This window comes from Solea solea, chromosome 6 (assembly GCF_958295425.1).
Source record: "Solea solea chromosome 6, fSolSol10.1, whole genome shotgun sequence".
Lineage (NCBI taxonomy): Eukaryota > Metazoa > Chordata > Actinopteri > Pleuronectiformes > Soleidae > Solea > Solea solea.
Genome location: NC_081139.1, coordinates 11,392,144 through 11,403,449, shown reverse-complemented (window position 1 = coordinate 11,403,449; position 11,306 = coordinate 11,392,144). Strand labels below are relative to the sequence as shown.

At 41.8% G+C, this 11,306-nt stretch overlaps 1 protein-coding gene and 1 long non-coding RNA gene across 8 annotated transcripts in view; one reads left to right on the top strand and one right to left on the bottom strand.

Annotated features, from left to right (window-relative positions):
• Positions 1-2,579, bottom strand: part of LOC131460697 (uncharacterized) — a 27,584-nt gene extending 25,005 nt beyond the window's left edge. The window contains exon 1 of the long non-coding RNA XR_009240402.1: positions 2,490-2,579. This is a non-coding gene — a long non-coding RNA (uncharacterized LOC131460697). The remainder of the gene's footprint in view (positions 1-2,489) is intronic.
• nav1b (neuron navigator 1b) overlaps positions 1-11,306 on the top strand; it is an 84,437-nt gene that overhangs the window by 65,260 nt on the left and 7,871 nt on the right. For 2 of the 7 annotated variants that reach the window (XM_058631397.1, XM_058631400.1), the window contains 16 exons: positions 1,229-1,988; positions 2,444-2,857; positions 3,400-3,441; positions 3,529-3,689; positions 4,204-4,377; positions 4,842-4,894; positions 5,550-5,573; positions 6,604-6,681; positions 7,874-7,957; positions 8,259-8,370; positions 8,468-8,589; positions 9,600-9,772; positions 9,927-10,092; positions 10,223-10,421; positions 10,525-10,622; positions 10,719-10,814. In XM_058631397.1, the coding sequence (XP_058487380.1) occupies positions 1,229-1,988; positions 2,444-2,857; positions 3,400-3,441; positions 3,529-3,689; positions 4,204-4,377; positions 4,842-4,894; positions 5,550-5,573; positions 6,604-6,681; positions 7,874-7,957; positions 8,259-8,370; positions 8,468-8,589; positions 9,600-9,772; positions 9,927-10,092; positions 10,223-10,421; positions 10,525-10,622; positions 10,719-10,814 (2,756 nt within the window). Of the gene's footprint in view, positions 1-1,228; positions 1,989-2,443; positions 2,858-3,399; positions 3,442-3,528; positions 3,690-4,203; positions 4,378-4,841; positions 4,895-5,549; positions 5,574-6,603; positions 6,682-7,167; positions 7,180-7,873; positions 7,958-8,258; positions 8,371-8,467; positions 8,590-9,599; positions 9,773-9,926; positions 10,093-10,222; positions 10,422-10,524; positions 10,623-10,718; positions 10,815-11,306 lie in introns of all 7 variants that reach the window. The other 5 variants (XM_058631398.1, XM_058631401.1, XM_058631396.1 and 2 more) reach the window with 4 other exon arrangements.

Here is an 11,306-nt window from a genome sequence, read left to right as displayed (position 1 = left end):
TCTGTGTACTGATTCCAAATGTAAAACAGAGTATGTCTAAACAACAGCCAAAATGGATACTTGCATGGTGTTGAGATGAAAGGAGAGGTTTACCCTCGAGTTTTGATTTGTAGCACAGTGTTCAGATGAAAACGAAACACCATATAAACATATAATTGAAGGAAATAGAGATATAATGTGCCTGAAAATGTTCAACTAAATTGTTTCTTTGGATTTAGTGGTGCACCTAACATTTTATCATATATTGATCAATGCACGGCGACAGAATCAGCTCTGATGGTCACAAATTGAGTCTTTTTTCCCCAGCGAGACCCTTTAAAAACCCAATTTATCGTTTCTTTCATTCATCTCCCCACAACCCTCTCTCTCTCTTCCTTACAAACACACACACGTACACACAGACTATCAGCTGATTTGTCTGCCCTTTCTCTGCATGCCCAGTGTGTGCATCCTATATCAAACAACATGACAAAAAGATGACCCCTTAAAATTGTGGCACTGAAGAAAAATGTGGGTGCACCTACATTAAAAAGTTTGGCGCACCAGTGCAGCCAATGTCTGGAGCCCTGGCCCAAAGACATGTTTCTTTTAAGGCCTGAGAAAGCTTATTCCTGTTTATGTGTGTGGAGACATTGTCTGCAATCTGCATCAACTAGATTTATTTCCATATTCATTTCCCAACGAAAACATTCATTAAATCATTAAACAGGAGATTAAATTTGACTTCAAACATCAACATGTGCATGTTTGATTTGATTTCAGCTTTGAGAATTAAATTGAACAAAATTAGTTCGGATTGGGGTTTGACTGTAGTTTGAAGGAAAAACATGCGTAATGGAGGCACTTATGTTAGGCTTACACAGTAACTTCAGATCTGTTGTATTTGCTTTTATTGAAGCACTATAGTTATGACTTTATTTTTAGCCTTAAGGGAAATGAATGTTTGTTGTGTACATACTTTGTCGAAGTGAAAATGTCACTGTCTGGAGATGTTAAGGCAATTTTGTGCTGAAAAGAAATATACCAAATATTGGCATGGGGGAAAAAAAATATTCAATGTGAATAGCATCACTTATTTTATTAGATTAACTGTGATATGTGGCATATGAACTTCGGTTATCCAATCCATCCATTCATTCATCTTTTTGGTAAATAATAATTTAAATGCTTTTTATTGTACTCGTAATGCTTTCACTAACTATGCAATGTTCTTTTCTTCTTTATGCAGCACCTAAAAATGAGAAACCACTGGACAAATCCAAGATGTCCCTTAAAGCTGCAGGTCTACAACGGTCTCGTTCTGACGCTGGCAGGGATCATCATGGAGAGCACCGCAAGCCTCCATCAGGTTTAATAAAACCCACTGCTGGAGCCTCCTTTGGGTACAAAAAACCCCCCATGGCCACTGGTACAGCCACTGTTATGACAGCAGGGGGCGCCACCATCTCCAGTGGCTCTGCTACTGTGGGGAAAACACCCAGGTCATCTGGCATTCCTGCAAAGCCTGTGGGAGGAGGAACACCTTCAGGTCGAAAAAACAGTTTTGATGCGAGCAGTGAGCAGAGCTTCCTGGGGCCAAACGCCAGGAACAGCATTCAATACCGCAGCCTGCCTCGACCGGCCAAGTCAAGCACGCTCAGTGTGATCGGTCGCCCTGCAGCTCGGCCCATTAGCAGTACCATTGACCCCAGTCTATTGAGCCTGAAACCTGTGCCCATGGCCTCTGCAGGCCCCAGGATGAAAGAGCTTAGTAGCTGCAGCAGTAAAATGGCTGCTCGGACCAGTATAGGCCCGGTGAATCAGACCGACCGAGAGAAGGAAAAGGAGAGAGCCAAGGCTAAGGCTGTGGGAGCTGACATGGACTGTTGCTCTCTGAAAAGAGAGGACACTCAGTCAGAGTCTGCGGGAGAATCTACCATGAAACTGCATGGACTGAGACGGACGGGCAGTAGCAAATACCCTGAACTGTCATCACCCACCACACCAAGGTCTCTCATTTACATTCTGCTTAAAATACTGCATTTCACCTTGCACTTTATATTCCAAGTATTTCTCTGCCATCCCAATTACAATGCTTAGGGATGGAGTCTCATTTGTGATGCCCACAGGGTTTAAAACCAAAAAAATATCCTCTTTCCTCAAACATTGCCCCAGCTAGTCTAAACAATCCACTGTGCTTACTGATCATTTTATTTTCTGGAACTGAAGAGTAGATTTGTTAGAAATGATGTTGTTGAATCTTTTTGAGGCAGACTTCTTGGAGTCAGTCATTTCAAAACATCTGACGCGGTGTACAGTACATGAGTAGAAGGAAGTCGAAAGTTGTTTTAATGTTCATTACCCACCACAATGTGCATACATCTAGTGATAACTTAATTTTGAATATCATTACTTGGCACTTTATGCATGTTTGTTTTAGTTTTTTCTTCTGCCTCATTCACAGGATGCTCAACACTAAGTCTCTGGGTCGTCCACCCAGCCTGGCTTACCTGGACAAGGTGAACTCCAACAGTCTTGACTCCTGCGTGACCATCCATGACCTTCCACCCAAAGTCCCCTCGTACGCCAAACTTCAGGACTTGGCTGGCTCCCACACAGCTACCCGCCTCACTCCCAGCCCAGCTCCTGTCCTCCACATCGATTCCTGTTCCTACACCAGTGACAGCCTGAGCCTGAGCACATCGCCACTGCTCTACCCCAAGCTGTCTGGCATGCACCGCAGCCTGGAGTCCCTGCCACTGCAGATGAGCGTCCCTGCCAGTGCAAGGTTTGTCTCAGCTGAGACACGTGACAAGGAGGAGAGAGCTACTGGAACCTGGGGGGGCGGGAGCAGAACATCCCTCAACCTCTCGGAGAGGCAAGTAGCAGAAGTATTTGATGTTCAGTCGGTCAGAGGTTTTTGTCCACTTTCTTGTGATAAGTATGTTATTGTTTCAATGAGGAAAGTGAGCTCTTATTTATGAGATGACAATTAAGCAGGTGTGTGAGTATCAGTTGACAGGTTTAGTCTGAATGTGAGGAAAAAAAAGAGATAAGTGAGTCAATGTGACCCAGTAACTCTTTAAAACAAAATATTAATCAATCCATTTTCCTCCTTTTGAAATTAAAAGATCCAGTGTTTCAACATTGCACTGCTAGTTTCTTGGCAGCTGACTTAGAATCCTCCCATATTTATTCCTTTTCTTGGAACAGAAAAATCTAAGCTGTCATTTAGGTGATGAAAGGTTGAATCCATTGGAAATTGTTTGGAAATGGCCCAAAGAATGTCTTGACAAAGACGGGTACTTTTTTTTTTTTTTTTTGCAATCTCATGTGCATGAAAGTGCCTAAGCTGCCATATGGCAAGACGTAACATGTATGTATCATACTAATCTAAACTGATGTTTTGACATTTTTCAGCTTGCAAACAGACCGGAATACCTTGCCAAAGAAAGGTTTAGAGTAAGTCTAAACACTTCTTTATTTAAAATAATAAAGAATGTGCTGCATCTCCATTGTTTGATGTTAAAATAATCTCTCTTTTCTCAGACGCTATGGCTCAAGCCTCTCAGAGAGTGAAGGAAGCAAACCGGGCAGGCGCCACTCCCACAACATAGTCAGCATGACAGAGAGTGAAAGCCCCCCTCAGCTGCCTTCTCCCTCTCGCCAACTCTACTCGTCCTCTGGCAAGGCTCCTCTCACCAACGTGGGTGAGTCGACTTGGCAGCCAAGTTCTTAAAACACCCACTATTTTAGCTTTGAAACTAATCTTTGATAAGTCATCCATCTAATTGTTGACAATTAATCAGCGAAGAAGATACGGAGTACATACTCGGGGCTTTTACGCTTAACAAACGTTGACACCGTTTGTCAACAGTGGATTCTGTCATATCCAAGCTGTGAAGTAGTGGCTAAATAGTAGAATATCAAATGTAACCCTGTGAATATGATAAGCCTATAACTGCACTCACATGGACTTAAGTTCAAGTCTGAAATATGCAGAAGTTGAAGGCAATAGGGGGTCAACAGGCTATATTTATCTCTATGACTGTTGTGGAACCACGGTTTTGCCTTTCACTGAGTCATCAGAATAAGTGAGTTATACCAAGGTGTAGGCCTTTTGTGTGTATGTGTGTGTTTAACTGTGTGTGATGTGTGTATGTCCACCAGTGTGTTTTGTGTGCCACTCACTGTGTTTTACCAAATGTGTCTCTTTTGTGATAGTTGCCCCCATTTCCATTGGCACTCCAAGGATATCGCGTTCTAACAGCATAGGCCCCCCCAGTGACTCAGCCTGTGAGCTCTATGGATCCTCCCCCATGGGCAGCAGTATGTTGGTCCCTGACCGGCCAAAAAGCATGATGCGGTCAGGATCTTTCCGTGAACCCGGGGAAGATGGTGAGCCCACTTATTTGGAGTCACCCAGCGCGACCTCAAAAGCAAACCTCTGCACTCTTGTCAATCTATTAAGTCAAATGTTAGGCTGTCACTGGTTTAAAGGAACAAAGAAAGTGGAGTGGGGTTTTGTACTTCCATTTTATATTAATATTAAAAGTAACTCAAGGATTTAAAAGCACTGTAGTGACCCAAATGTAAACATGACAAGTAACTAATAACTGAAACCTGCCACTTTTTATTTTTTAAACACATGCATTCTTAGACAAAATGCAGGTTTTATTTTATAGAACGAAATAAGTTTGTTTACATAGCTGTGTAATTGTATTTTAGTAAAATGTTGTAAAGTGTTTAATTTCTGCACTGTTATAATTTTTTTATGATTTGAAATGATAGACAAAGTTAAATTGTACTGTATCATTCTTTAGTTCTTAATTATATCAATGTCCACCTTGCCCTTCTCACAGTACATGGCTCCGTACTCTCTTTGGCATCTAATGCGTCATCAAACTATTCCTCGGTGAGTAGATTCTACCATTTTAATTACAGTAATAAACAGTTCATCCCTTTTGTTGTTCTAATTATGTTTTTTTTTTCCTCTGCAAGACATATTGCTGCAAAGAATAATAATAAAGCATAAAAACCTAAAAATTATGAAGTGGTCCCAAAATCCCCAAACATTTCTTTTTCGGCAGCTATGCTGATTTTTATTTGCCACGCCGGTAAACAGCATAAATGTATAATCTATTAATTATCTGACTAATGTAGTGTTTTTGGAGCTGATATTTAATTGTTCAGTCAACTAATTGCACACATTCTTCGTCATTATACAGGCTGTACGAACAACACACTTTAAAAACAAATGTGTTTGTCTCTGCATTGGGGATTCAAATCCCTGTCCAGTAAAGTGTTTCTGATTTCATACTGCCAAATTCTCCCAATCTGCTCGGCCCCCAGTCTTTGCTTCCAAAATATAATGTCACTGTAAAGTTTAACAGCATAGATTATTAAGATTCCGCCATTTTTAGCCAATACAAGGAAATGTTTTGGCTGTAGTAGATGTGCAGTATGTCACTGTTATCACCTCACTGTTATCACCTCAGGTCTCATTTGAAAAATAACTCTCTGCCCTGTTCCTCTTCACTGTTTATTTGCTTTTACCATGCCTTCATTAGAATGAGGAGAGGATACAAGGGGAGGTAAGGCCACTGTGTCAAAACTCTATACCCCACACTGCGTGTGTGTGTATGTCATCTCCTGTTGATGGTCCATCGCTCAGGTGGTGTTATCAAGGCTCACTGAGTCTATGACCACTGATCTCTATTTCAGGAGCTCATAACATACTTTAACCTCATTTATCTCTGGTAATTCTTTGTCATTCAGTGCCACTAAATGCTAAAATGGTATCACAACATTTTCATGAAAACTGTTGGTGCATGAGAGGAGTGGTGAAAATCCATTGACATCCCATCATTATAACATTTCCTGTTGGTTTAAATCATATTTGAAGTAGTAGTCCCTAGTTTGTTTCTTGAGCACTTTAATTTGTTGAAATCCTCTTTGCATCTTGGTAGTCAATACATAACGTTGTCTGGAAAAAAATCCACTGTCAGTACACAAAGATTTCACTGGTGTACCTGTCACTGACTGTGCAGTTCATCAGTTTTCTCACCGTATGACGTTGTCAGTACCAATGATCCTATATTAGTAACATCGTAGCCTGCCATTGCATCGCCAGCATCAGATATTCATATCTCTATATCCCATACAAATTGAAGTGGATTTTAACAAATAACAAAAGTTTTACAGAAACAAATGTCAGACTCGAGCTAGCCATTTTGACATTTCACAGTAGGAAAATCACAGGTGTAAATAATGAAATTAAGGATGATGTGTTCCATTCAGCTTCCCCAGCTCATGGGTGCATGCAAGTTCTCTGTCCTGACTAACAGGAAATGAACAGAGCCATTGTTAATGTAAGACCTGTGCTGTTTCTGCTAACAAAATGTTTAAATGGCCGCTTTTGTGAAAAGTTTCTGTTTTGGAACAATACCTTCCAAATTTTGTCCTTTTAATTATGTCACATTTGTTGGCCAAAACAACATTTAACACACCCCCATCACATCATCATTACATTAATGACCATATCCAGCACTTCTCTCTCCTTTGTCCCACTTATTGAAAATGGCGCCTTTAACTGCTCAGTCTTACGCCACACTCTGTTCACAGCAAATCCGCAAGTTGAGGCGCGAGCTGGAAGTCTCCCAGGAGAAGGTCGCCAACTTGACCATGCAACTTTCTGCTAATGTAAGCAATTTTTCTTTTCTATTTTTGCCACGAGTTAATTTGTCTGTGACTTGGATACCCTAAGATGTAAGATCACCTATGCATACTGTAAAGTAAGTGTCCCTTAGACAGCACATAATGGGCACACCAGGAGACACTTTGGCCCTTGTTACTAGGTGACAATAATTCTCTTTAAACTTTTTCCATAGGTTTTTGCTTGACAGACTTCCCAAACCTGATTTCTCTTAGTTTCTCACTGTTCAGCTCTTTTGTCATTCACCAGATTTTCTTAACCTTCAAATAACTTGTTAATATACAGTATATGTAGATATACAGTGGATATAGAGAACACATTGACTAGTGTGGGTGTATTTGATTTGTATTTGTATGACACCTCCTAATACTCCTGTCCCTCTACTTTGTCCTTCTGGCTGTACTGCCTGCTGGACTGGCTGCTGTCCCCTGCATTCGTTACCGCTGACCCGCACATCTGGATGCTGGGTGTAGCAGCTAGGCCAGGTTTGTTGGAGTGCTGCTTTTAGAGGACTTTTCTCTTCTCCATCAGTGTGATTGGACGCCAAACCATCACGCCTCTGCTGGGTTTGCTGTGTGGTACAGTCGGCCCTCAACGCCTAACTTTGAAGTGTGTCGACTGGGGCTAAGCTAATGATCTTGTAGAGCGGTACATTTATAAATATAAATATGAAATTAGGCTCCAACACTGCTCCAACATCAATAAAGTGTATATAATATATATAATGTATAATGTGTTTATGAAAATGAAATGAATTTGCTCTATCAGGAATTCATCTTCATCATGTAATACATATAAGCCCCCACAAATTTAAATAAACACATAAAATATATAATACAACTTTTTCACCGGCAACTGAGTGAGTCATTTTAGCCTTGAGGTCAAACACGCTGCAAGAGGTCGATTGGGTTTGTCCCCCTGTGCCACAACGCTGCCCTCCGTCACCGCCATTACCCTAACCTCCTCTTTCATCTCTGACATCATCCACAGCTGTCCACCACTCCATTCCCTCCCTCTTCCCACAGCAGATGGAGAAAGCCATTTGTTGGTGTGCTGTGAGTGTGAGACTGCAGACTGATTTGATTCAGATGGTGACTCATACCTGTCACATCTCTCCACCCTCTCTCCTCTCTCGTTCTCTCTCTCTCTTCCTTTTATCGCTGTGTCTTCCCCTCAAAGGCTAATCTGGTAGCGGCGTTCGAACAGAGCCTGGCACTGATGACTGCGCGCCTGCAGACGCTGTCCGTCTCCTCGGATCAAAAGGTATATTGGCGATGTATTGATTGATTGAAAGTCCAAAAGTCCATTACACTTGAACACATCCTCAAAAAACACCCAAACACGATCATGGTTTAGTGTATATTTGATAGTAGTTCTGGAAACGAGATGCCAGTGCAAAGGTTTGCGTGATGGGATTTCCATGGTGTCATCAGCTACTTAGTACAGACTGCCATCCTTGCTGAATGCAGACAGACATACCACGATCCTTGGATCAGAAGAATCTTGGTTCAGTTACCAGTCTGCAAGCTAACTTGAATTACCCATTGATGCTTCCCCTCTTCAGGACTCTGAGCTCACTGACCTGAAGGATACCATCGATATTCTCAAGGCCAAAAATACAGAGGCCCAGGAAATCATCCAGGGGGCTCTCAACAACCCAGACATCACACCCAAAGGTACATGTTATGAGGGTGAAGGGGTATATGAATTATGGGAATTTCAAGAACATTTCCTCTTGATATTAAATTTGCTCTCAACTCGACTGGTTTTCAGAGCTACAGATCAATCGGCAGAACTCTTCGGAAAGCATCTCCAGCCTCACCAGCACCACCAGTCACTCCAGTATGGGAAGCCTCAAAGAGCAGGAGGCCAAGAAGAAGAAGAAGAAGAGCTGGGTGAGGACTCGCAGGCTGACTCACAGTGATTACATAAAGCACAGCAGAGATTTAACAGTTTAGTCAGGGATATTAAAAGATGAGTCACTTTTAAGCAGACAATCACAGCAGGACTTGGAAAAACAGCTGTGTGCTCCACACTCATGGTTGCCCCAAATAAATTCACAGAACAATGTGCAGTGGTTCATGAATATGATTTTCTTCACATCATCTATCAGTGAAAGTTGTAAAACCAGTTTGGTATAATTCTAATAGTTATTATATTTTAATAGTTTAATTTAAAGTCACACGATTAAATTTTGCAACTACAATCCCAAGATTTAAGGGTCTTACTAATAAATCTACAGGAAAAAAGTGGAAAAGGGAAAAATATACATATACATTTAGTTCAAATAAAAGCCAAAGTTTTCAAGTGTGTGTTTTTCAGTTACACTGACTGGAGAAACTCAGTGTGTTAGTTTGTTCTGACTGTGAACGTGTGATTCTCCTCCTCTCTTAATAAGTCTGATTCTGGTCTCTCCTTCATGCTGCCCTGATGTTTATTTTAGGTCTTGGAGGTGAGTGATGTTGCTACAGTAAATAAAGCCGTTTGCCTAAACTCCCCCACCCCCCCCCCCTGCACCCCCACTCACCGGGTCCCAACCCTTCTCCAGCCTGCGTCGCCCTAATGAGTCATACTTGTGCAACGTGTGGAAAATATTGTGTCACTAATGTCTTTTTAAACTTGATTCTCCTGTGTTTGTTCCATGTTATGATAATATTAATATGTCGTCGTTTAAGACACCGTATTAACCGGCTGACATCACCGGTACAATGATGAATTGCTGTTGAAGAAACTATGCAAAGATTGTTTTCTTGTTTGATCGATTACATAAAGGACAATGTATGAGGACATTTCACAACACAGTAGCAGAACTTTAACAGCAACTCGACACCAATGATTTCATGCTGTTGTAGTTTTTAGCGAGTATTCCATCCTCATTGTCGTCTCACATCTCTTCTCTGAACAGTTGCGCAGCTCCTTCAACAAGGCCTTCAGTAAGAAAGGGCCCAAGTCAGGGCCGTATGCTGACATTGAGGAGATCGCTACCCCAGAATCCTCTGCTCCTTCCTCTCCCAAAGTCTACCACACTAGTGATAATGCAACAACAGTTAAATCCTCCACCTCTCCATCATCACCAGGGTAAACCTCTATCTACAGTCGTCTTTTGTGTGTTGACATAGATTATATTTGCATAACATCATACTGTTTCTGTAAAGAGTTTGGCGTTTTTCTGCTAATCCTTGCTACCTGCTCTGTTCTCAAACATTGTCTTGTGTCAACCAAATCTCTCCAGACTGTGTGAAGGAGGTGAGGAGATGGATGAAAATGTTGTAACCGAGCTGAAATCAGAGCTGTGGGAGAAGGAGAGGAAACTGACCGACATCCGCCTGGAAGCTTTAAGCTCTGCTCATCAACTGGAGCAGCTGCAGGAGGCCATGAACAGCATGCAGGTACGTAAGGTGATTATGATGGCTTAAAGTTATTTGATTATTTTTTTAATTTGTGGTTTTAACTGTTATTCTCTTTACATAAACTCACATACACCGCAGTAACATTTGAAACATTTGATTAAACTGATTTCACCTGCAGAGGACAGTGGAGAACCTGAAGGCTGAGAATGACCACCTGAAGACGGGTAGTGTGTCCCCCTGTCCATCTCCTGGACCCTCCAGCTCCGTCTCCCAGTCCTCAGGTCTCACTGCACTGGGAGGTGTGTCACCACGACAGTCAATAGCCATGCACGTGCCAAAAAGCTACAGCAGAGGGCCGAGTGATGGGAGCAGCTCAGGTACTGTTTGATACTGAATCTGGAAATGTAGAGTTACATTGTTGTTATCAAATTTCTTCAGTAAGGCTCATTTTAAAATCCTCTCTTTTTGGTTACCTGGTAGATGTCCACTCCACAGATTCTCTCAGCCTTTCCTTGCAGAGAGATGATCACCGTGTCAGGGTGGTGGTTTGTGTTGCAGACCTGCGTGTCTTCAAAGAAGTAAGTGTGCCGTTTTTGTCTTCCACTCCTACTGTAGGGCAACCTCATGAAACGTGATTGTAAAAATATCCGTTTTGTTGCACTTTGCATCAACAGGAGGTCAAACAGCAGGATTTCTTTGTGGGCACTGTCCGAGTGAATGGCAGGATGGACTGGACCATGTTGGATTCTGCCGTCAGCCAGGCGTTCAAAGTGAGACTCCCTCTTCTTACCGCCTGCTTCAGTGTTACCATGTCGAGGGACGTGAATGTACAGTTTGCTTGAAGCGTGTTCACATTTGTGATTCAGCTGTCACATTAAATTTAGCGTTCACTGAGCGTTGGGGAAAGCTAAAATGCAGAAAAAGCTCTATCTTTTAAATTCACTGTGTGGATGTCCACAACTGTATAGTGAGGAAATGCTGATTGAAGATGCCGTCTGTGTTGCCAACTGTTCAGCGAACTTCTGTCTACAAACAACCCAACCACACAAGCACAAGTGGTGAATCGTGGCCCCTGATTTTAGTGATTTACAGCTTTTATTTCTTACTGTATGGTTTGCTATTAAACCAAAGCATTAATGAGCAGGAGCTTGTTACCCTCATGTACATCATGTTTACTTTCTCCTTTGACACCTACATCGAAAAGTCATAAGGAGAAGTTGTGTCATATTGTATGCTTATATTTTTTTTAATTCTTTTTCTTT